This window comes from Ailuropoda melanoleuca, chromosome 7 (assembly GCF_002007445.2).
Source record: "Ailuropoda melanoleuca isolate Jingjing chromosome 7, ASM200744v2, whole genome shotgun sequence".
NCBI classification, from domain to species: domain Eukaryota; kingdom Metazoa; phylum Chordata; class Mammalia; order Carnivora; family Ursidae; genus Ailuropoda; species Ailuropoda melanoleuca.
Genome location: NC_048224.1, coordinates 2295164 through 2321055, shown reverse-complemented (window position 1 = coordinate 2321055; position 25892 = coordinate 2295164). Strand labels below are relative to the sequence as shown.

The 25892-nt window shown below is 38.0% G+C and overlaps 1 protein-coding gene across 38 annotated transcripts in view; it reads left to right on the top strand.

Annotated features, from left to right (window-relative positions):
- PTPRD (protein tyrosine phosphatase receptor type D) overlaps positions 1 to 25892 on the top strand; it is a 2142161-nt gene that overhangs the window by 2072078 nt on the left and 44191 nt on the right. For all 38 annotated transcript variants that reach the window (XM_034663855.1, XM_034663876.1, XM_034663861.1 and 35 more), the window contains 3 exons: positions 11293 to 11468; positions 23475 to 23594; positions 24090 to 24244. In XM_034663855.1, coding sequence (XP_034519746.1) covers positions 11293 to 11468; positions 23475 to 23594; positions 24090 to 24244 — 451 coding nt within the window. The remainder of the gene's footprint in view (positions 1 to 11292; positions 11469 to 23474; positions 23595 to 24089; positions 24245 to 25892) is intronic.

The following is a 25892-nucleotide window of genomic DNA, read 5'->3' as shown; positions in this document are numbered from 1 at the left end:
GTATGTATCTTCAATTTCTTATAAACCTAGGAATATCAATTAGTGGCAGATTATTTATTGTAATGTCTTATTACTAGTATAACTTCAATCTGATTATTTCAGTCCTAGATAAAAAAGGTGTCTTTCCCCCTAAAATGTAGTTACTCTTCACTGCTGTCAGTATTCTATTTCTGTTAGTAGGATCATAATTAACATTTTCCTTTAAAAGCCATATTCAAATGGAATTTTTAAAAATTGTTGGCCGGCACTAAATATAAAGCAAAAGTTAAAACCCTACCTTTATGTCAGCAACAAAGACAAGAAGTTAGAATAGATATAATTATCTGGGTACCTATGGTGTGTTGGACACCATGTCATAGATCTTATATCATGTATGAAATCATGGATAGATTGTATCTATAATGTTCAGAACAACCTCAAAAGCTAGTTGTTATTGTTAATTTTATAGATGAAGAAACTGTTAAACTTTTAAAAATCAAGTAACTTGTTTATTATTAGTAGCTAGTAGTTAGTGGCAGAGCCAAAATTCTAATATGAGTCAGTCAGACTCAAGACTGCTATTCTCTCGAATTGGCCACTCAGAACTATAGCAGCTTTGAAGTCATAATGACTGTGCCTATATATGTCATACCTAATTCAAACATGATGGCTTTTTGGCTGGGAAGACTGTCTAGGAATTTTGAAATACACATTTTCAAACACTCGTGTTGGAAATTTGAGAGGTAGAGGTCTTCAATTGTGTTTTTAGACTCTAGTCAGAGTGAAGTTTTCCAAAGAATAAATGACATATAAATGCTTTCAGGTGGATTTTCTTGTTTGTTTAATATTATTTTTAAAGTTCTATTAGGAAGAACATTGACTAAAAAGACAGGAGACTGGAAACTAAATTCTAAGCTAAAGTCTGTGACCTTCTGCGTGTCACTTACTACAGTCAACCCTTTGGGGAAGCTAGATCCTTTTTAGAACCTGACGAGCATTTTAAACCCCATTTGAAAACAAAAGGCACTTACCCAATATATTTGTACACTAATTTCAGAGAATTCAAGGACACAGAAGCCTTTTTTAAGGTCGTTTGTCAATTTAAAGACCCCTGACTTAATGTGTTTTGTTCTGTTTGAAAGCAGAACGAGAATGTGTAAGACCCTTCCTGCTCCTCCTAAAATTCTGAAAGTTGATTCTAAATCTAGAAATCAATAGATACTGAGCAATATTTATCAGATAAATACTAAATCTTGGACATTAAAGAGATTCGTTCTTCTAAAACAAACAAACAAAACCCCACATTTAAGCTAGAGGGTTATGCCAAATAGAAATATTAGCCTGTGTGTGTCTCCTCTACCAAGCCAGATTTAAATAGTTTTATCTATGAAAGACTTACAAATGACAAAGAATAGGAGTGCCTGGCTGGCTCAGTTGGTTAAGTGTCTGACTCTTGATTTTGGCTCAGGTCATGATCTCAGGGTTGTGAGATTGAGCCAAGAGTCCAGCTTTGCACTCAGCAGGCCATCTGCTTGAGATTCTCTCTCTTCCTCTACCCCTTTCCTCACCCTGCACTTGTGCTCTCTCTCTTAATACATAAAAAAATATCTTAAAAAAAAAAGAAATGACAAAGAATAAACCACATCATGTCATATGCATTCTGTAACACTAGTGCTTGTTAATCTAATAAGAGAAACTTAGTGAAGTACAGAGTTTTTTTCTGGTTTGGAGGAAATATATTTAAAGTTTCAAAACATAAATATATGTATTCACTTTTTCTCTTTAATGGATGCATCCTTGGAAGGGCCCATACACTTCTCAAGAACTTCTTTTCTGTTACATCATCCTAGGCTCTTCTTGCTTCTGAAGGGTTTGTGCCTCAGTGTCGTCATCTGTGCCATACAATTAATAATAGTGCCTGCCTCCTGGAATGATTAAGACAATTGAATTAATTAATGCATATAAAGTTTTTGGGAGAGTGTCTGACACAAACAAAATGCCTAATAAATATTGGAAACTATGAAAATTATCAGGGCTGTTATTATGAATTCTGTTACTACTATTACTATGTCCTTTTGTCCTCAGATGGGATTTCTTTTGTATATGATCTATGGAAAAATTAATAATATCCAAATGAGAAAGCTGCATATAGTTGGAGTACTCTGTGAAGAAAAAAAAATATATTGGTGCTTGATAAATAGAAACCAGACCCATAATAGCATTACAAATTTCAACAGGGGGAGAATGTGTTCTTTTAAATGGAAATCCAAAATATATCATCTTTTTGATTTGCATAATCAGAGCAATTCAAAAAAATCCAATTGTAAATAATGCAGATGATGTTACAACAACTCAATTATTTGTGAGATGGGCAATTTAGCACCTTTCAAATGAGAAAGCGACTCACAGGAAATCTTTGCCCCTATGATAAATCATATTTTTTTTTAAAGTAAAGAGAAGAAACTACTGGTATTCCCCTGTATTGTTAATTCAGCTTTTACCACCACAACCGTGCTTCACGTTTAGGTCGTACCTTAGCTTCTCTACCGCCCTGTTCAGTGGCTCCCGTGTGGAGCACACACAGCTGTCAGCATGTGATAACATATTCTTCCACTCACATCATTCCTGTGTTTTCTAGAATCACCTGATATTTTTTTCAATAAGTAGAAACAAAACAAACAAAAACACAGGGAAATAAGTTAATACAATCTACTGAACATTTTCTAATAAAATGTGAAGTGTGTTTTTTAAATATAAATGTTCTGTATGAAACTGTAATATCAAAGAACTTAAATTATTTTTCCCAGCAACAAATCCCTTTAATAGTTGCCATGTGCTATTTCTCATATCGGTTCAATAAATATAATTCTTTTCCTCCCTCTTGGTTCCTGTACTTTCTCAGTCTCTCCCACCCTCTCTCTTCCTCTCTTCCTTCTCCTCCTCTCCTCGCCTCCCCCAGACACTAATGACTAATTTGTGGGCACCTGGTATTTGTTTTATTTTGCTCTTGAAATTCTATTTAAATTAGCAAAGGAATTTTGTTAGACTGTATGTCCCATCTAAGAAAAAACAAAAACAAAAACTTGTCTAAACCTCATCCAACTATTGGTTGAATTTATTTTCCTCACATTGCTCAGAACATCAATCACTGATTTAGCAGGTTTGTTTTTTTTAACTTTTCCAGTCCTTCACTTTTCAAGTTAATTATTTACAAGCATGACAAAGTTTAATCCTCTTATTTTCAGGGTGGTCTTATTTTGTTTTTTTTAAATATAAGCATTTCTTTTTGAGAAGCAGGGCACAGTCAAATTTTTATAGCTTACTTTGTCTTAAATAGAGAACTAGTGAGGACTTAGCTTTTGGAAAGTTGGAGCAAATTCACAAGGTGCTTGCAACCTGCCTAAAGACTAATTAGAGCTTTTTAAATGGCATCTTTCTCTTGCATGTAGCCAAGCAAGTGGTGTGGAGATCAGTTATTCCCGAGTTCCTACCTCAGCCTATACTTGTGGTAATTCTTATCTGGAAAAGAGGAAAAAAAAAAAAATTTAAGGGATGGCCAGCTGTGTTGGTTTTCTTCTGCACTCTGTTTCCAGGAAGCCAATCACAAAGTAAATCAAAAAGGTCCATGAGTTTATTTTTATCTCCATTGTCTTTAGTTTAGTTGTTGGGGATTTTTTCTTTCATTTTTATTGTACAGGTCTGAAGATTAGGCTAATGAATCTACACTTCATTGCTCAGGCTTAGAGAAACCTACATTATCCATGCTGTGGTTCTGTTGTTAAAATATACTCACGGGTTGTATATTGCTGGGAAGTCATCAAATAGTTATTTTTGTACTTTTCATTATTTTTTTTAATAGAAAATGTAAAGGGGCCTTCCAGATTTGGAATAGCTTTTCATCAGTGGAGTATTAGGAATGAGTAGTCTTATTTCATTACTGTCTATTACATTGATCATAAGAATAACTAATATCCACTGGTATTTTATTTTATTTTATTTTATTTTATTTTATTTTATTTTTTAAAGATTTATTTATTTGACAGAGATAGAGACAGCCAGTGAGAGAGGGAACACAAGCAGGGGGAGTGGGCGAGGAAGAAGCAGGCTCATGGTGGAGGAACCTGATGTGGGGCTCAAACCCGTAATGCCGGGATCACGCCCTGAGTCGAAGGCAGACACTTAACCGCTGTGCCACCCAGGCGCCCCTATCCACTGGTATTTTAGAAGTTTCAAATGCATTGACTCAGATTCTCATGCAGGTTGGGGCAGGACATTATGAAAATGCTGCTCATATTTTAGGATCTGTGAGGAGACTGGAGCTCTGAGAGTTTCCTACAGACAAGCGCTCCTTTAGCCATGTTCTGCCTCTGATTCAGACTATGTTGAATAAAGCCCTATAATAATTTCATCCTTATTAATATGAGCGTAATAGACCAAAACTCTGTGATGCTGTACCGGCCCAAGGTTTGCTTTATTTCAGGGCAAAGTGCTCCCTAACCAGAAATAAGTCCCCTCCATCATAGGTGTTGATAATTCCCAATATTTGTAGCTAACCTTGGAATGCATTCAATGACAATTCAGTCACCCACATCCTCCTCTGTGACTACTCTCATAACCCAGCCTCTTCAGCATCAGCAGTGCTGAGGAATAGAAAAGCAAGGGGAAGAGGACTCAGAACCTTCAGAGGATGGAGCCTGGCTTCACAAACTCTGCAAATTACCCATTCCCCCATTAACTCATTGTTGTCATGAGCCCACATAACAAGGCATGCTTGAAAAATAATTCTCCTATGTGCCATAGAAACATGGAATGCAGTTTGCTAATGTGTGCTACCTCTGGGGACACCAAGTCAGGTAATACACTGTACCTTTGCAAGAAGCATTTGCTTTTCTATGCTGTGTTGCCAAGAGAATCCCCCATTTTGCTTGTTCTAGTGTGGCTGGGCTGTGGGTGGCTGTCATGGTGCAAGTGAAGGAAAAACAAGGCCTGTGTGGTTTGGAATTAAATCAATTTACTAGTAAATGATTGTTGGATTTTGTTTTNAATCAATTTACTAGTAAATGATTGTTGGATTTTGTTTTTCTATTTTCTCTTCTCTAGTGTTTCCAGTGTCAGCAATAAAGTTAACATCTTTTCTGCATTGTGGGTTGTAAAAACTGTAATCTGGGTCTTAATCAATTCATTGTTGTTAGGGATAGTGTGTGTGTGTGGATATGTGTGTGTTTGTGTGTATGCATGTACTGAATTGGAGGAGACATTATTTACTAAATAAAAGGTAGCTTCTATGCTCCACTGGGTCTTGAGTGCTTCTATCTCACAACAGGGAATAAACTGGTTTACCAAAAAAGATTCTTTTTTTTGGACACAGACTTCACTAAGGATTTGTAGTAGTGAAAAGAAATAAGAGTACCTGGATTTTGGTACCATGCTGTGAGTCAGGACAGAGTCAGCCACTCAGCTGAAGGTCCATCTCCAGCTCTGTGGTACAGCAGCAGTGTGTCTGCTGGAGCAGGGAAGGGGTTCTGCCTTCCCTGTAATGCTGCCTCTTCTTCATTGTCACCTCCACATCCAGGGACAGCTTCTTTCCATGAATAGACTGCCTACCAGTCTAGTCCCACCCCCCTCTTTTTTGTGAATTTGTTTGCTTTTTACCCCACCATGTTCTAATCAAGATTTGAAGTATCAGTCACACCAAAAAATCTCATCTCAGCACATAAGAGATAGAAGCAATAGGAATCAGCGTGAAAGAGCATCAGAGCATGTTCCTGCCTAATCTGAGAAACACAAAGCCTCTATCTTAAAATAACTTCACAGAGATTTCTGAATCCAAGAAGGTTTGGAATACCGCAGAGAGGCCTCTTATTTTAGAACTCAAAAGGACTTGAGGGGATCAGTTTGTCCAACACGCCTTGTTTAGCAGATAAGCAATCAGAGGTCTGGACAAGTTGAACAACTGCCCAAATGTCAAAGAGCAAACTACCAGCAGCCCTAGAATAGGAGTCCCAGGTTCCTGGCCAATTTCTCTAAAGTTTTAGCAAGTGCTTAGTATAGTTTCAGGACTTTAAAATGCACGTTGTGACTTTTCCTACAGAATGGAGTGATACAGAGGCATTCACATACCCACTCTAATTACTTAAGTTCACATTAATAAAATAATTCCTGTACTATTTGGGGTCTTGTTTTTTCATGTAACATCAGGGCATAGGGCTTATTATAAAACTTTTATAATTATGAACACCGTTCAATAAGAGAAATCTTTTCAAATCAAATTATCTCCTGACCTGAAAAATTGAGAGCAAGGCAAGTTGGTTTTTTGTTTTTTTGTTTAGGTTTTTGTTTTGTGTTGTTTTATTTTGGGTGGCGGGGGAAGAAGTAGAGGGAGAGAGAGAATCTTAAGCAGGCTTTACGCCCAGCACAGAGCCTGACATAGGACTCGATCTCATACCCCTGAGATCACGACCTTAGCTGAAATCAAGCGTCAGATGTTTAACCAAATGAGCCACTGAGGTGCCCCTTGTTTTTTGTTCTATTTTAATAGACCCATATGACCCAATTAGTCCTCCTCGAGTTAACAGGAAAAAAAAATTTTTTTAACCCACTCATGACAAAACAGCTCAGATAATATATTCTTTGGCAGTTCAACATGCTTTCAAGGTTTTAAAGCATTCTTCAGCATGAATTATTTATTCATCACGAATATTCTTTCAGAGTAGCTTCGTCTTTCCAAGGATTTCTCTCCTTCTGTTAATATTCAAACACATGTGGGACCAATGTCATGAAGCCCTGTTCTATTAATCCTTTGCTTAGGTGAAAAAAAATAACATTGTCCTTGCATGTTGAATTCATGATACATTTCCAAAACTTTGCAAACAATTAAAAGAACAGCAGAGCCCAAAGTCCATGCCTAGACTTACTTTTCACTGAAAGCTATAACCAGCAATTCCTAGCAAATGAAATGAGAGCCTAAAACTGTCCTAATTCTGTTTGAGTAGCTGTTGCTGTGTCTTGCTATGCATGAAGGACACAGAAGCACAGCTCTACCAACCGCTCACCTCATCAAAATCTCTGTTGGTCTTAAAGGCTTTCGTTTTATAACTCCAAGTTTTCTTTGCCCCAAACACAAAACCCAGTATAATGCATGTAAGCAATATTTGTATGCACCACAAGAAAGAACAGTCCATCACCAGATGAAACACACTATAACACAGGAAAGGGGCATATAGGTACAATATGAATTTAAGATCTAGCCTCAGTTTTCTCATGTACAAGATTAGAATGATAATTATGGGTGTTGGACCTGTTTACATGACTGTTGGTAAGTGGAAAGTACAAATAAAACAGTTCATGGGAAATCAGGAACCTACTTTTATAAAGGTAGTAAGCTGTTCTTGAACAAAGACGTTAGGACCAACTGACTCCAAGAAAGACAGTACCTACAGCAGGGCCAGGCCTAAGGTATTTGCTTATGATGAGCTAAAGGCAGACATCTTTGTTATGCTTTCATTGTTTTAATAAGCAACACCCACAAAAAAAAGAAAAAAAAAGTAACACCATTATTATCATAGTATTAGACAAAGGTCTCCTTGACTCCAAAAATTAAAAGCTATCAGCTAATTTATAGTAATTCTATATTCTTTCAGTACTGCATGTTAAGTTAGATTTCCATCCATCATAGACCCAGAGGAATTCAATTAATGCTCACACACTTCTCTTGGATTAGTAGTGCACTCTGATTAGCGTTGCATTAGCAGATGCAAATCATATTCTGGATAAGGCAGGGAATTGAAAATTAAATAAACAAATATGCATTACTTGTAGAAGGTCACCCCCAAAAAAGTGAAAGGATTTTGTAGATTCAGCCTCCCAGCAGAAACATTGCAATCACAAGCTACTGAAGAGGCATTTCATGGCACCAAAACACTTGGAAAGCCACCATGTTGTTTTTCTCACAAGATTGGTGGAAAAATCTTTCTAAATATGTCACACTGAAAACTGAGATCTCATCTGCTTGAAACACAGTTCTGTTCAACTTTAGTTTCCAGTCTGAGGTTAATGTTTTTAAAAGGGCAAACCAACCACCCTTCCTAAAATCTTTTCTCATTCATCTTTCTATACAGCTTGTTGTTTGGGTTTTACGAAGTACGGACACATTAGATCCTAGTGCTTCTGTAAAACATAGCCATCTCTCACATCCCCATCTTGTAAAGGTTGTATTGGAGAGGACTGACCTGGAATGTCTTTCTGCTGGAATATGGAAAGGGATTTTTCTTGGAAGGAGGTGTGCATTCCAGGTAGTACCTACTTACAGATGAGTGTCAAAACAGAAAAGGAACCTCAGCATTATCTTCAAGATATAAACATTAGCCTAATAATTAACTCTACTAGGTATTGAATTTTTCCTTTTAACTTCCTTTTCAAAATACCAGGTCCCAAATTCTTAAAGCATTTGGTGATACAGTACAGATCCCAAGTGCCTAGTATTTTTCAGGCAGATTTTTTGTATTTTTATTCCTGGGAGGAGCAAGCATTATTAAGTAGCAACCCACCCCCACTAAAAAATAATCATAATTTATTATTCGAGCTTAAGCAGTTTGTCAAAAAAAAAACAGTTCATTACCTAATAAATGATTAAAATTTATATAAGAATGTTGGGCGGGGCTGATTCCCTTCNTTAAAAAATAATCATAATTTATTATTCGAGCTTAAGCAGTTTGTCAAAAAAAACAGTTCATTACCTAATAAATGATTAAAATTTATATAAGAATGTTGGGCGGGGCTGATTCCCTTCCTTTAGATGTGACTCTCTTGTCCATCTCCTCTGTCTTCTGACACATTATTCAGAGTAATTGTTATCCTTGATAAGGGGGAAATGGCACAATGCCTGGCTGATGCATTTTCTGAGTCATTAACCCAGATTTCTCTATTTTGAACTTGCTGAGAAAAAACTTTTCTGTATATTGGTAGCTGAGGGATGCCTTTAGCCAGGACCTTTTTTTTTTAAATCAATTCTTTAATGTTGTTAACTGTTAAATTAAAATTTTGCAAATGGGCTTTTCCTGTATTATAAAATAGATTCAGTGTTGGCTCATAACCAAATCCTGTGGACATGAGGTTGTGTGTGCTTCCCAGTGGCTGTAACCTGAGGACTTTATTTAAACTGTCTTTTGAATCGACAGTAATTTGGTGTCTGGAGGAATAGGATCTTTATCAACAAAGGGCTGCCAGACCCCAACTGCTACTTGAGTAGCTGTAATAGATGAATAATGTTACAACCAACCGTGCATTTCAGTTTTTCCTCAAAAGGCTTTTCACTAATGCTGGTGGTATTTCATATCCATGTGTTCATCTCGGAGCCCAGTAGTTCCCATCTGACTTTCATTACTTTTTTGAGAGGATCAGTTTTACAACTGGAATCAGAAAAGCAGTCAAAGTAATTGCAAGTGGCAATCAGTGAAATATAACAATTTTAGCTTGGGAACATATGTTCCATTATAAAGAAAATATTCCGTCTTTTTTTTTTTTTTCTCGTAGCTCCAGGACTCATATTTTCCCAGGGCAAGAAGGGGCCATGTACAGGTTTTAGTGCTACCTCTCGTATTTTGCCAGTATAAAGGGCTTTTTCCCCTCCAGGGATAAGCGACTTGTTACATCCCAAGGAAATCTGTTCCCTTTTTGGTTCTGACAATTTGAAAATGCTTTATTATATTGGAGATGAAATTCTCTCTGTAGTTACATCATTCAGAATTGAAAAATTTGGATCTCAACTGAGTAAACCTAACCCTCTCTTCAGATCCTCACAGGCAGCTCTCATCCCCAGCCCCTACATTTTCCTCTGCCAAGCTGTACTACGCATCCCTTTCTCATACAGAACAGCTTTGATTTCCTTAACCACTCTGGTCACTCTCTCTAGAAGAAGCTCAAATTTATCTATATTCCTCTTAAATGTGTCATGCTGAATTAGACTTTCAGTCAGAATATCAGCATCGAATTCAAGCTCTGCTACTTATTAGATGTCAAAACTGGGGCAAATTTCTTTTTGTCCCTAGAGATAGCAAGGCTTAATAACAGAGATGTGGTCTAGAGGTCAAAACAGGCAATAAACATGTTAATAAACAAGTATATAATTACAATGTGTAATAAGTAATCTAAACAGTTGTCAAGGGAGTTCCAAGGTCCAAGAGTATCAAGGGCAGGCTTTCTGAAATATAGGATGAGCATTTTGCAATGGGCAAGAGATACAGAATGTGCTCTAAAGCGTGGGATGGCACTGAGTAGGAGAGCAGCGTTTTCTACCAGCGGAGGCTGGACCAGTGTCTAGAGTTTAGAAGGCAGGGAGGTGAGTGGAACAAGATGTGTTTGGTAAAGTGTGGAGCTTTGTAACTATTATTGAACGTTTGGATTTTACTGGAAGTAAATGGAAGCCCATTGTTGGGTTTGAAGGAAAGAAGTTACAGTGCCAGAAATATTTTCTTAGAAACTGCTCTCATGATAGATGAACAGCAGACTGCAAAGGACACAGGTGGATTGGGATAAGCAATTAAGAGGCAATTGTTATAATCCAAGGAAAGGTGCCGTGGTACAACAGTACTGTGAGGTTTAAACAAGAAGCCGTCCCTGCAGAGGCTAAGACAGACGTAGCAGACAGACTGACTGTCATAAACCAGACTCTACCAGTTAGAGCAAGTGCTTTCGTCTCTATGCACCTCAGTTTTCTCCTTTATTAAAGGAAGATCCAGACAGGATTTATTTCATAGAGTTGTTTTAAGGATTAAATGAGTTCCCTGTTAGCTAAATTTGCGAAGAATTTCTCACTGTTACATGTGCTCCACCCTACACTGCATTTTCAGACTCAGACATTATTTTATTTCATATTTGTCTGGCAATGTGGAATAGCATGAGTGAGGAATGTGGCCAGATTAATTTCTGTCCTCCTTTGCATGCTGTATTTTACCAATGCAGTGGAGAAAATAGATAGTGTGTGAGAAAAATAGCACCTTCTGGATAATCAGTTGTATTTTTCTTTCTTTGGTATCTACCTTGTCATATTACAGACATCCAACACCTGGAACACCTATTTCTTTAATGTGATAGTCCCAGTGAGACTTTACCTTGCTTAGGACACATTGTAATTGTATACTTGTTTGTTAACATGGTTATTGCCTGTTTTGACCTCTAGACCATGTCTCTGTTATTAACCCTTGATTCCTCTAGCATAGTGTGGAACAATAATATAACGTTGCCCTCAGGCCAGATCCCAGGCTGTATCCTCTTGTGATAGGTTTGCCTCATGGAATAACACTTCTCGTTTTACAGGCATCCCAGGAAGTGACTATGTGAATGCCAACTACATAGATGGCTATAGAAAACAAAACGCCTATATTGCCACACAGGGATCTCTCCCCGAAACATTTGGGGACTTTTGGAGAATGATATGGGAGCAACGGAGTGCAACAGTTGTCATGATGACAAAACTAGAAGAGCGATCCAGGGTAAGAATATCTACTTTCTCCCTCTTCACATCTTTCCTCAGGTAGCCCCTATGCTGCATATTTTATTCTCTTCAGAATCTACCCTTTCCTTAAGCTTTGACTTTCTAACAGGAACAAATTATGAATGGGCATCAACTACTCTGATGAAACCGTTCTTTAACACTGAGTCTTTCAAGAGGAAATTCTCTCATTACAATGTGTTTATATATATATAGATAGATATAGATATAGATATATAGATATATATATAAAACTCACATTGAACAAGAACACAGACTTTGGGGAAGAATCCCACCAATATATACTTGTCAGTATTTTTAACTTTTTCTTTCTCATAATCTGCTGGGCAAGGTCTAAAATTCTGTGAAAGAGGCTGTTATATAAATTATTCAAATTACCATAAATTAAGTTAGGGCAGCCAGAAAAATGATGTGGGTTAATACACAGCCGAGAAAACACATAGATGTGTAGAGGGCATTTTGCTACTTTAGCCTTCTCCAAAATGAATAGATTTTATTAACAGATTCATTGCTTGTTAAGGTCTAAGAAGGGGGTTTTATTCATCATATGGGTCCAATATTATGGTGCATGGCACATTAGTTAACTGTTATTGATTTGCAAAACTAAAACATAATGGGTAAGCAGTGTGCCATATTCCCAAGTGAATATGCAAATATTGTAGCCATCTGATGAAAATCAATCTTTAACCTTGAGAATTTAATGAAGGAGTCTCTGAAAAATCATTGAAGGCAAAACATACTGTCACTGAAGAGTAGGACATCGGGGGCAGAGTTTGAAACCACTGGTAAGAGATCTCTATTACTGTGGTCACAGTAGCCTCAAAAAGATATTTAGAAGGAAGCCAAAGCCCAGTTCCCCATTTGTTGTGTGACAGTTGAGTTTTTTAAATAGTCTCCTAAGCTCAATACATGGCAGTTTCTTTTAGCCCAGGTATGTAGATGAGGGAAGAGTGGAAGGCCATGCAGGGGATTCATAAGGAGAAAGCTCAGACTCAATAAAATACAAAAGTCCCAGCCATTACTTTAAAGGTGGAAGTAAAGGATATGGTACACAACTGGTTTAGCAAACCCAGAAGGTAATCAAACCTCTTTATAACATGTGAATTGTATAGAAATACTGAAATACTGTCTGAAAGGAATTTAGATGAAAACTGTATGACTATGAAGACAAACGTCATTGTCATTCTTTACACAAAAACACCATTAAAAAGATGAAAATGGATCCATTATTGATTTGTACTCAGGGTGACTCCTATATAGCAAGTCCTGTAAAAACAACCCCCACCCAAATGTTTCTTGGATGTAACTCTTCATAATGCATCATCTAACACATATTAGACATATTAATATTTCACAACAATCCTGTGAGATAAACATGTGAATCAACTAAGCCTAGAACATTCCAGAAGGTCACTCAAGGTCATTCAGCCATCAAGGTCAGAGTGAGGATCTGAAGACAGACAGAACACGTGTGCTTAACCATTAGGCCATATTGCCTGTTAACACTTCGGTGAAGCTGAGACAGCTGAACGATTATATTACAGCATGCATGTAAATCCAGCCTACCCAGACTGCTCTGCCTGGAGACACCGGTGGTAGCAAGCAGTCATTTGCAAAAGCTGTTTCCAGTAAAACACACATTTTATCTTGACACTGCAGGCCTTCATTAAACCGTGCACAGAAACTTGTTTTGAAATAACCAAATGAAATTCTGCCCCTTTTCTCCCTAATTGCTTCTAATAATAAAGTTAGTTCTAACCGGCCCCACTGCCACCGCAGCATCTGATGGTAATGAGCAGTCCTGGCGGAAGGTATTGTGACTTAAATACCTACAGTTTATCTTTATGTTGCAGGCTACCTTTTTTTCCCCCACCTCAGACAGAGGAACTTATTTTGAAGTTACTAAATGAACCTCTGTTTGCTCCCTTCATTAATTACTCTTTGCTCTTGCAAGTTAGCTTTCTCCTTTGTTAAATGGCCTAAGGAGCCCAATTAAAATGCTGTCTTGTGATTTTTATTCTGTGGTGGTTCAGTCTGTACCCAAACTTGTGATGACCGACCTGCATAAGCCAATATTGAGGAGTTGCAACATCATCAATCTGACGATACAAATGAGCCCTGACCCACAAGGCCCCAGAGCCCTTCGTTCCCCAGTCTAGCATGCTTGAGGATAAATGACCAAATGCAACAGAGAAATCTAGCAAGGCACTGGTCCCCCAAATTATCTCACTTGCTCTTCCATCTTTTCCTTCACATCCTCCTACTTCGCTTTTTCCCTATCCAGTTGCTCCTTCACCTAAAGTCTAGGGAGAAAGGGGAAGGCATTCCTGGATTTGCAACTAAGAACTTGGATTGAGTTTCTCTAAATAATGGTTAATTGTTACTGAAATATAGTTTTATGCTTTAGGAATTCTGTGGGTTGTGTGGGCTGATCTGGGGACTCAGTGAATTTTCAATTCCCAGTAGCCAACTTCAAAGCAGACATTTGAACTAGTCTGGCTTTATTTAGGGACTGCTTGTAGTCTCCCTAATAAGGGAGGTGGTCCGGGTGGTGGAAACAAATCACCTCTCTAAGGGCTGGAGCCTGAAATTTCATTATTTGCAAGAAGGCTCAGGTTCTTGAAATAATATTCACCCCCTTTGGTATACAGGGAGAAAAAAGTATGTGTGTGTATGTATGTGTGTGTGTGTGTGTGTGTGTGTGTGTGTGTGTGTGTGTAAACACTTCTGGGTACAGCAGAGTACTTGTATGCAGGAGTACATGTTGACTGGCGATTTTGGGATGGGGGAGAGCGAAGAAGAGGAAAGGGAAGAGAAGATAGATGATATTTCATAAGACTGCCTGGGGAAACCACCATCAGAGAGAAAGGAATTATATGACACAGTCCTAAATAGGGGTGCCTTGCAGTCAAATGTCTGGGTTTAGATTCCAGCTATAGTGCTTACTAACTGTGTGACAATAAACACATTACTGGGATCCCTGAAAGTCTCATTTGTCCTTTTTAAATTACACAGAAGAATTATTGTGGGTATTAACCAAGGAAAAGAATATGACAAGGGGCCTCAGTGAATCTCAGCTGTTAGTGTTTGGTTGAGACAGAGAGCTGGGAAGATGTACCAATACAACCTCAGGTTCCCCTAAAGCTGCTCTCAAATAATTCAGTTTTTGTTCCCAAATGAATTGCATTTGTTTCTCTGTGGCTGACAGTGAATCCTGACCAGCCTCATAGAGTCACTGCTCATGATGAATTCTGCCCACCGTTCCCAGTCTAACACCCATGTACTGTGGTCAAACAGAGCTCACGTTTGCACTTGCCTTCCCCAGGACAGAATCTCCAGAATCAAGGCACTGATGCAGAGAATTGTTAATCAGTCTGCACATGGACCACAAGGATGTTCTGGCTGCAGCTTCCACTGCAACCATATCTTGAGGCAATACGATATGAAAATAGTAATGTCAACACGAATTACATGTAGTAATAATTGTCACTAAAGATCATATATTCTTGATACCACGTTTCCCTTTGATTCAGTTTTGCATTACCCCTCCCCGTTCTCTTACTTACTTGACAGTGCTAGGGAATTGCCCCCTTAGTACCTATGTCCTGTGTTTTCTAGCTTTGTGCTTTTGCCTCTCCCCCAGGTCTTTGGATGATAAAGCAGCAGTGCTTAAACCTTTGCCAAGTTAGAACAGCTCACTCACACAAAGGCTCTTGGGTTCATTAACATGTATTAGAAGTTTCACTAGCCTTTTGTTAAAGAACTGACCATTCTTCACATTTCATTGGCTAAAGAAGCCCTTCCAAGTGTGATGACTTAGGACTCAAATTGGTCTTTTGGAAACTTAAGTTCTTTGATTTTCAAATACTACCCCTCAAATGTGGCCTTGCAAGAATTCCAAACTTAACTGAGAAGACTGTTTGCATAGTGTGTACATTCAGCTATCAAACCCTGAAGAGAGAATGTGTACATTGAATATTTTCTGAGTTTCATCTGGATATATAAAGAAACAAAACAAAATATAAGGCTATAACTAGAGATTTTGAAAGTAAAGTACAACTGCTGCCTGCCTGAAAACACACAGATCAGTTTAAAGCCTTGTAGAGTGTGCTGTGTGACATTAGATATTGTTAGTAGGTCTTATTCTGCAATTTCCATCTTTTTTGCCAAATCCTCTCAAGTTCTGCATAGTTCATTGATTCTGTAGCGAGTCATTCTCTCGTGCCCTAGAATGTGGTCTCTAATTGTTTCCATGTTTCATAACATGCCAGTAAGCACATGAATTGGTTTGGGCAACCACATGGAAGGAAGAAAAAGTTTGGAAAAAATGAAGCACTGGTAAGAGAGTAAATGTATACAGCTGGGATTTCCAGTCCAAGGGTTTTATTTGTGGGCAGCTAGGACACACGGTTGGCAGCCTCACTTGGACCATTGGAGATTCTAAGGTAGGATTTGCCAAGGTGACTCCTGGCCCAAGAACCTCTATTATTTAGGGGGTGATTGTCCTTTTCTCTCCCCCACCTTCATCTATTTGCTTTGGGCTGTTTCTCTTCTATTTTGTTTCCCATCCTAAGGAATTCAAGATGGAGGGAATGTATAAGTCTCATGCTTAACAAATTCTTCAGCAGCCGTGATTAATGTTATAAGCTGAAATGGCCTAACCAGCGTTAAGGGATATCTGACTTTCTCTTGTCGTCACCAGCTTGCCCTTACTCACTGCCCAGGGTTGATGCTCTGTTGCTTCTGTTGTCTTGCAAGCTTTACAGTGGGAGTTGAATCACTTGAAGTGCTGTTATTGTGGTATTGTGCTACGATTAGTGCTATAAATGTTGAGGACAAGGAGTGAAATTTTGACCCTCAACAAAAGGGACATGATTGGAACTGCCTTTCAGTGTGGGCCACCTGGACTAGTGGTGTAAGCATCGGGTTAGAAGTGAGGGATTCTGCACTTGGTTTCCAGACTATCTAAATCCCATATTCTGTTCCCAAATAGAAAATTATGCAACCATTGCTAGAGCAGGTCAAGTGTTTTGTGCATCACAACTTTAGTTTATCTTAGGTCATAGCAGGGGAATTTCCCGGCTCCACTGAGTCTTGTTTTTTGTGCTAATGAATGGAGGTTAAATGCTGTCAAAGCGTAAGGGACTGGGCTGGTGTTAACAACATTCTACTAATAATTTAGGGAATTAGAATACAAAGACTTGACATTTGATGGGTGGAGCACTTCTGACCTAATGATCACTCCCTCCACCTCTGATGTCCTCCCCTGTCCTTGAACGTCACCTTAGTATATCTTCCCCAATACAGAGGGAAGGTGAGACTCGTTCACATTTGCTTCTATGGCCAAGAGGAGAATTCTAGGCAAAGGAGATTCTGATCAAATGTTTTCTTGTTTTCCTGTACAACACATCTTGAGATTCTTTTCAGATTGTGAGGTCCTTTTGGGTTAGAAGTTGGCAGAATCCTGTTGAAGATTATAAATGGCAGTGTTATTGTTTTCATTGCTGTTATCGGTTTTGGAAGGCCCAGCCTTGGCCAGCAGCAGACTAATTCTTGGCCTCTCTGGTTTGTCAAGGTTCGGTAAGTTTAATGGAGAGCAAATGCTTTCCAAATGCCAGGTCTGTGTCCTTTTCCAAATAGAACTGGAAGCGCCGAAGGCCTTGAACATTTAATTTCTCAAACTGCAGCCTAAAGCACTGCCTATCTAGGGCAACAGAAACTGCTTTTTCCTTAAGCAACTGTAGAAACGGCAGCACAAACATTGCCTTTGGAGTCTGCATGATGTATGGGATTGTTTTTGAAAAGTGGTGGATACTTAATGTAAATAGGACACTGGCAGCAAAAACAGTGATGCTCATATTGGCAACCTAAAGGATGTTTGGGTCCTTATCTAGCAAGTTCCACACTCTTGGTTTTCTCTTGTCAACAGACACAATGTCAGATAAAAGAGAAAGAATCCCACCCATTTCTTACTGTTTGTTGGCTTCTCAGCTTTTCTACCTTCTTTCCCCCACCCCCATCTCCTCGATTTAGGATGGCAGCCTACAGATTCTGGCCCAAAACAAACATTCCTGTGAAAGTGCGTCAGAGGCATCATGGCCTAGGAAAGAACTGGACTGGGAGGAAGAGGTGCAATTTTGCTCTTGGCAACTTTGTGCAAAGCCCCTCTCATTGTCCACATTCGCGTTTATAGCACTCCCAAGCTGATGAGATCACTTCTAAAATTTTAAGAAGTGTGGATCAATCTCTGTATTCAGGCAAAGCTGAGGTTCAGCTGGTATGTACCGGTATAATTGTACTGGTTGTTAAAATGTTAAAATGTATCGATACTACCAGTATACAGAAATTATCTTTTCATTGAAACTTTAAGTCACCTAACATACTGCTCAATAACGGTGACACAGGAGTGTTGCTGGGCCACAGGCAGCCACTGAGAAGCTCCAGGCAGACACCGAGGTAATTGTAGGGCTACATAGGGCACCCAGTCACTGCCAGGTACGATTGGGGCTGAGGTGCGAACTCTAAGGACCATGGCTGTGTGGAAAAAGCTGACATTGAAGTGTTGCCTTGCCAAGACAAAGGGGTACTTCATAGAGTTTCCCTCTGGTTACAACAAAGTCCCAGAAACTTGAGATATAATGACTGCCAATTTAGGGGGGGACGTCATTTGAAAAGTTTAGTGCACGTCCCTATATGAACTTCTGGTGGGCTCACTGTCCTAGTCTGTTGCCATAGACTGGGCGTCTTATAAACAACAGAAATCTACTTCTCACAGTTCTGGAAACTGGGAAGTATAAGATCAAGAAGCCGACAGATTTGGTGTCTGGTGAGGCTCCACTTCCTGGTTCACAGAAAACTGTCTTCCTTTTGTATCCCCACATGGTGGAAGTGGGGAGGGAGCTCTCTGGAGTCTCTGTTCTAAGGCATACACCCTATTCAGGAGGACTCTACCCTAGGCCTAATCACCTCCCAAAGGCCCCAGGTCCTCATACCATCACACTGGGGATTAAATTTCAACCTATGACTTTGGTGGGGGGGACACAAATATTTAGTCTATAGCATGCATCAAACAAAAGGAAATAAGGAAATACCAATTTATTGAGGTGTTCAAACAGTTCAGTGAACTGATAAGTGGTTTTATAATGAATAATTTGGTTTCTTTAGAGAATAATATTTTTCAACTTTCTGGTTTTATTTATGAAAAGCTATTACTGCGTTGGTAGTCAAATGCTTTAATATTACTCTCAAGTATTCCATTGTAATTGATCTCCACCATGCAGTGGTCAACAAAGAGAAAATGAAGAGGGGAAATACACAAACCAGACTATTATTTTCTGTTCAAAAATAGATATGGCTAAATGTTAATAGAGTGAAAAAAATGACATTATCGCTGAAAGGCAATAGACACACTGAGATGATCTCCATACTTATTTTTGAATAATCAAGTTTTGAAGTTGTTCTTTAAAACTGCCAAGAGAGATATTATAGAAACAAACAGTTCAGCATATAACTTATCCATCCACTAAAATATATCCTAATAATTATGTGAAACTTCCTTTTATTACATTCTCCCTTATTAAATGTGTATTGATGAGTGTATATTGACATTTCCATATTCCCAAGACCAACTTTGACTTGTGTTATCTATTGTTAACATACTTCCTAATCGCTCCTTATAAAAGGTTCCTCTGACCAAACATAGTAGACACTAATTTCCAGTTACTTTCAGGAACAGTTATGCTTTCCCATCTTTCATTTATTTTTTTCTTCCAAGTCCTTCTTTGGCTAAATAATCTGGCCCTAGGCAAACTTTTCAAAGTACCATATAGCAAGTGTATTTTGCATCAGTGATGCTGGGACACTTTGAAGGTATTGGTTTATTACGTTTGGAATTCTGATGCTTCACCATGCTGCCATGCTCAATGAGTCTTTGTTAAATTGAAATAAGAAGGTTTTGCTTTCAGAAAGGTCTGGGCAATTTAAAAATAAGCCAACGAAGACCACAGTATAGTTGATTATAAAGTTGGCTTCCAGTTGTTGAATGTCTGTGATGTGCCAGGCACTTCCAAGATAAGGCATATGGAAATAAAAATGGAACTAGAAAGAAAGCATTTCCCCAAAGCACAGTCAGCAGACCTACTGGATAAATCCTGCATGATACTTCCAATGACAAGTTTTATCATTCCATCAATTTGCTTTTAACAGGTTGCCCATGAAAGAGGGAGTATGAATTAATTCCATAGCATACATTTAGTGACGGTCAGCTTGTTCTTTTCGTATTTTTGAAGAAATGAAGTTACCACATAAGAATAATCACTTTGTAATAATAAAAATAAGTATCATCCCCAAATTTGGCCAGAAATCTGAACTGTCTTATTTACATTAGGCCTCTGGTCGAGTTACTGGGTGAGGTTTCTAAGCCACAACCTGGGTAACATGTTCCGCTTCTCTCCTTTTTCCCCTCAGACACTAAGACATTCTCTTCTCACATCTGACTAGAACCCAGGTAGAGTAAGGGATTTATTTGGAAATCTCACAGCTATGTATTTGAAGAACCAGCAGATGTAAGCATACCTCTATATTTAGTCAGTAACGCTGATGGATTGGGGACAGGACTGCATTTCATTTCACCTTGGTGTCCCCACAGTTGCTAAGACCTTGCCTTCTGCCAGCAACTCCTAAATACGTATCCACAGGGATTAATAACATGTTTCTTTTGTTCACATTTACAAGGATTACATTTTTATAACCACAATCATCAAAAAATTGGGAACACAGTCTAACAGAGGATTAATAATAGCTGTTGCCTACTGAATGCCTGTTGGGTTTAGAGATGCAGATGCATGGTTTTTGAGCCTTAGGATAACCCTGTCATCCTGGAAATTCTGTACCCATTTAACAGATGAGGCTGCTGGACTTTGGTCCTAAAAATAAAGAAGCAGTTTACCAGCCATCCAGTTAGGCTGCGCAACCTTCTATTGCACCAGCCCTGAAGACGCAGTCAGTCACTTCAGAATCAAGTAGGAAAAGATGAGCAGCGGTGTTTGTGCTCAGGAGCTGCTGCCTCCTAGCTCTTAGATGCGCAGGGGGAGCCTTCTACACTGGGCTCTGTGCACAAAGCCTAAAAGTTCTAACTCTCTAGAAATACCTTCTGAGATTTTTTCCCCAGGGGAAAAGAAGACAAGGTGGAGGGAGGGTCTATTGTCCAAATAAAAACATTTCAAGAGCGACAATGAAGCAAGCTTATTTGCATTGGATAATTAGGGGGAAAAAATCATTTCTAACTCTTCTCCTGTGCCCTTGTTTTCCCCCCTCACTCACTACACTTCCCAACTGCTTTCTAGTGTTGAAATCAGAAATTATTTGTTAAGTGTATGGCTAAAAATGAAGGACTTAAAAGAAGGTCAGTAAATCTGAGCCCTTAAATGCAGCCTTTAGAAAGCAGATGAATGAGGGAGAGCAAAGAGTGCCCAGGTACTTACTAACGAAGGGAAGAGTGGATTGCTATAGCTGTTCCGAGAAGCCTGGGGAAAGCTTCTAATCCTGCTGCTGTTTGATTGATTGATTTTGGGGGGATTTTTGGTAAAAAGTAAGATTCAAGTATGTTATTTCAAATGAGTACAAAAGCTTTCTTTTCTTCTTCTTTTAGCTAAAAATGTTCACAATATTCACTCCTTAAAGTAATGTTTTCTGGTACTGTTTTTTCCTAAAGGAGTCAGAGTCTAAGTCAATGATAGTTGCAGTTTTAAACTTAATACTTGAAGTATGAGAATAATTAGTGTAACTTCAGTTTTTGCTGTGTCTTAGGGATGGAGTGGAGTTGTTGATGGAAAGTCACTAAATAATGAGGTCACATAAAAGCTGGCTTATGGTCCTTTCCTTCATTTCTTTTGTCTTATCTCACCAAAAGGTCTGATGATAATCAATTCCCAGCTTTGAAATATACATGCACTGAATTTGGTTCAGTGCATGCACTGAACCAAATTCAGTGCATCGTACTCACCTTATAGATCATTTCATTGCATTACCCTGCCATTTTTGTGTCTGTCATAGCAATATTTTGTTCCCATGGGATTTGATCTGTTGATTTTAATTGGAAAGGGTTGCCATCCAGCTACAGCTATTAAATAATGAGTTGGATTTCTCTCTTCATTTTTTAACTCAACGCATTGCTGGCATCCTCGCAAATGTTGCAGTAAGAGGTCCCCAAAGTTACTTTTGTCCTTTGCAGCAAGACATCAACTTGACATCCATTATATGGTGTAAATCAGAGCCTTTGACATAAATTTTGTGATTTTCTTTCAATCTGAATCATGGCTATTTAAGTAGAGTTGGCATGTGGTAGCCTCTGCTAATTCCACCCATATACAACTTAGGTTTTCATGGATGGTCAGAGAGCATAGGAGGTTCTCATCTACATCAATATTCCCCTTAGAGAATTGTCTTCCCCTTGTGTTCTTGTTCTTTAAGTAGAACATATCATAGTAATATAAATATAGAGGAATATATTATGGATCTAGAAACATGTAAATATGTTTTAAAAATCCTATTAAGACACAAATTACCATCTTACTTGAACCACTTTTGTTTGTTTTTTATAAAATAGGTGTTTATATGGTTTCACCATTGAAATAAAGGCACGAGAGTCAAACCATGTAAATCCAATCTCCACTTTGCTGTATAATTATACATTGTACATTGAAGTGGTTTTCTCCTTTCGTTGTCTAGGAGATTGGATAAGAGTGAAACCTCTGCCTTTTTGGAAGCCCCACAATCTGGATAGAAAGAGCCGAGTCCTTTGAGGAGCACGTGATACATCTGTGAAAGAGCAAATTACAATATTATTCACAGAATGCTACTAATATTTATATTCAACATAAAAGCAAATAATTATCTAGCAATTCTATTCACTGGACCAAAAAATTCTAGTGTCTATGATAATAATGCCTCATTGCTTTTGTTTAAATCCAGAGATTATGACTTTCAAATCTTTCTTTTTCAACTACAAGGTGTGATTTCTAATATAAAACTGTACTAAATTTCTCTACCTAGAGAAATGCATTTCAGCTAAGAATTACTCCCATCTTTTCTTTTAATCTGAGATAGAAAGGGTAAATATATTCTTATCTATGACCTTACTAGAATTATAGTGCTGCGTTTGTCATTTTTATTATGGTTTTTAATACCCATAGTAAGTTTGAAATGTATTCTAGACTCGGAATTATTTTTCTGTTGCATGTTAAACTAATTGGCTTGAATACTTTTTATGTGCTTTTGTTCAGCTCCACATAGAAATTGTAGATTTTTCATCTGAAATGAATGAATTTTAAATTATTTAAACTTTGCACTAGCGTGTGACCCTCTGAGACTGGTTTTAAAGAACACACAGCTCTTTTTCTGCTGCACATTACCAATTTAATTTGTTTTCGATACAAATACCATTTATCTTGTATTTTTTACAATGCTGTGTTGTTTATTATACTTTGATAGATTCACAAATTATTTCTACTTTTCTTTAACCAAGTGTATTTGGAAATTGTGATAGTTCAAGATGAACTAGCTTGTGCCTTTTAAACCTTGATGGATGAGCACTAACTGTCTCACCATGTCATTTAAATGGCCGAGCGTAATCCTTCTGATGCAATTCATAACATATATCCCAGAACAAATTTGTGTTTTCTTTTCAAGTGCTCTAAAGTTTCAAATACCTCTTTCTTTATTTTACTCAGCAACAATCTGCAATTTATTTTTCTCCAGGAAAATTGAATCTGTTACTGCTTAGTATTCCTACCAGTTTGAAAAATGTGGTTTATATTGGCATCAGAGCAGTAATTTACATATATTGGGATAACAAGAATGCATGCCAGAAAAAGATCAACATAAAATGAAATGCAAAAAAGCTGTTTTCCTTCAACAGCAACTCTGAATGAAGCTAATAGAGAAATTGATGAGCATCTGCCCTGAATGTGTCACTTGTTTCTTCCAGGTGAAGTGTGACCAGTATTGGCCCAGTAGAGGCACAGAAACTCACGGGCTGGTCCAAGTCACGCTGCTCGATACGGTGGAACTGGCCACGTACTGTGTGCGGACATTTGCACTTTACAAGGTTTGCCTTTTATTTTTTCCCCTCCCTTTTCCCCTTCCATTATTTAAACAAAGCGTCTTTTGAGAAATCAAATATCTTAAGACTTTACTTAAATCTTGATTCCACTGGCAACGGTGAAGAATGAAATAATTCTTTCCATTATCGCTCAGCAATTTTTCTCCTTGGCCAGCGATTTATCAGTAAATACGGGACTCTCGCTCTGAACGGAAGTTTCGGCAAATGAAGAATAGATGAGGAAGAACTAGTTCTTTCCATAAAATACAACAGGCGCACTCCTGATTGTTACACCTGGAACATGTCTTGCTTCTCACCTAAGAATGTTATCTTCCTGAGCAGACGGTTATTTACAAATAGCTCCAAAGAGTGCGTCTTCCCACAGGTCATAGGGTAGGGGAGGAATTAAGACACACTTTCATGTTACCTCCGGTGTTACCGCTCATCATTACAACCCGAGGCTAGGAACACAGAATTTTACCCAGTCTTCCTACTTCACAGAATGGGTCGAGCGAGAAGAGAGAAGTAAGACAATTCCAGTTCACTGCCTGGCCTGACCACGGCGTTCCAGAACACCCGACACCTTTTCTAGCTTTCTTACGGAGAGTCAAAACCTGTAACCCTCCTGATGCAGGCCCCATGGTTGTGCACTGCAGGTAAGAACCGCTGGGAGCGTTTGTTTTCCCCTAGTCAGAAGCCTTCCCCGGAAACAGCTGAGTTGTTCCTCGTTGGATATTCTCTTTCCAACTTCTTGATTCTCTGGGAAAGTAGATCTCTTTGTAAATAACACAGGTGGATTTTAGTCAAATGAGGCCTTACTAACATTCATAGAAAGGTTTTGATATAGATGAATATACCCCTCTGGAGATGATAAGCAGCTATGGCTCATGCTATTTTCTCTTTGAAGCATAAATAAATAAATAAATAAATACACACAAAATTAAGTGTGCACATGGCAATAAGTGTATGAAACAGAAAAAAAATTAAGGATCAGTCTTGTGATTTGGTTCAAGTTTCATCTATGTGAAGAAGATTCTTTAGAAGATAGATGACACATACACACATACATACATACATATGTGAATTGTTTGACAAGTTCTTGTGGCCTGGGCTGATACAACCTTTTTACTAGTTATAGGAAAGAAAATTGCGGAACAAAATAATACTATAAATATAAAACCGTTTAGAGAGAGTGTCATATTGCTTAAAGATATCTTCTACATATTAATATTATCAAGTCACGTATAGAAAATATACTAATTTGAGTTTTAAAATTTTATTTACTATAATATAAAGACCTGTATTTTGGAAGAATTTATTTTCTGTACTTGGAGGTAATGAGCCTGTTTTTCTTCTCAAATGTTGTATAATTTATTATTATTTTTTACTTAATTCTAACTAACATTCTTTATATCACCACTCAGATTCTACTATATATGTATTTATATATTTTTAATATTTAACTGATTTCTTACCAGTTCCTTAGTTCCTCTCAAGTATCATTACTAACATATTACTAAAGATACCTAGTCAAATTCTATATATGACTATATAAATGTATAATTCATATAATCCATAATAGTTCTTTGTAAACCGGGTACTTCAAATATGAGAGAATATGGTTTCTTGCACTGACAAGTAAAATTGCAGTGGGTAAGTATATAAGAAAAGAAAGAAAGCATCCATCATAAACTGCTTCATCATCACTTAATAGTATAACTGTTTCACATCCCATATTATACTTGAGCATAATACCTGGATCCTAGAAATGATGTCTGTTCTTACAAAAAGATGGGGACAACAGATAGATCAGAATAAAAGCAATAAAATTCACTGACTAACCCATGCTGCAGTGGTAATTGTAAACAGCGGCCTAGCAGGTTTTGAACAAAGAGATGTTTTATTTCTCTTTCCCAGCAATTTTTCCCCAACAAAAACTAATAACACCACATTATATTTATAGAGTATTTTACAAATTCCAAAACACTCTCCCTGCTTTATTCTGTTTGATGTTCTTAAAGGTATGTCAGATCAAGAGGAGAACAGAAGAGAAGCTACAGGGTTTGGTTCAAGTACTGAGAACTAGGAAGCCAGATATAGTCTGGCTCATGTCTTACAATCTAGTACTTGGTCCTCTGGACCTGACACTATGTTGCAGTGTTTTGTATGGTTCTGAAACCCTAGAAATTATTTTTTTTAATTTGAGAAAATTCTTTTGCATCATGACAGCAGATTTCTGGTCCTCCTGCCTGTTGGTTTCAGAAGGCACTAGTTTGACCAGTCTGTATACTCTGTTATACATAC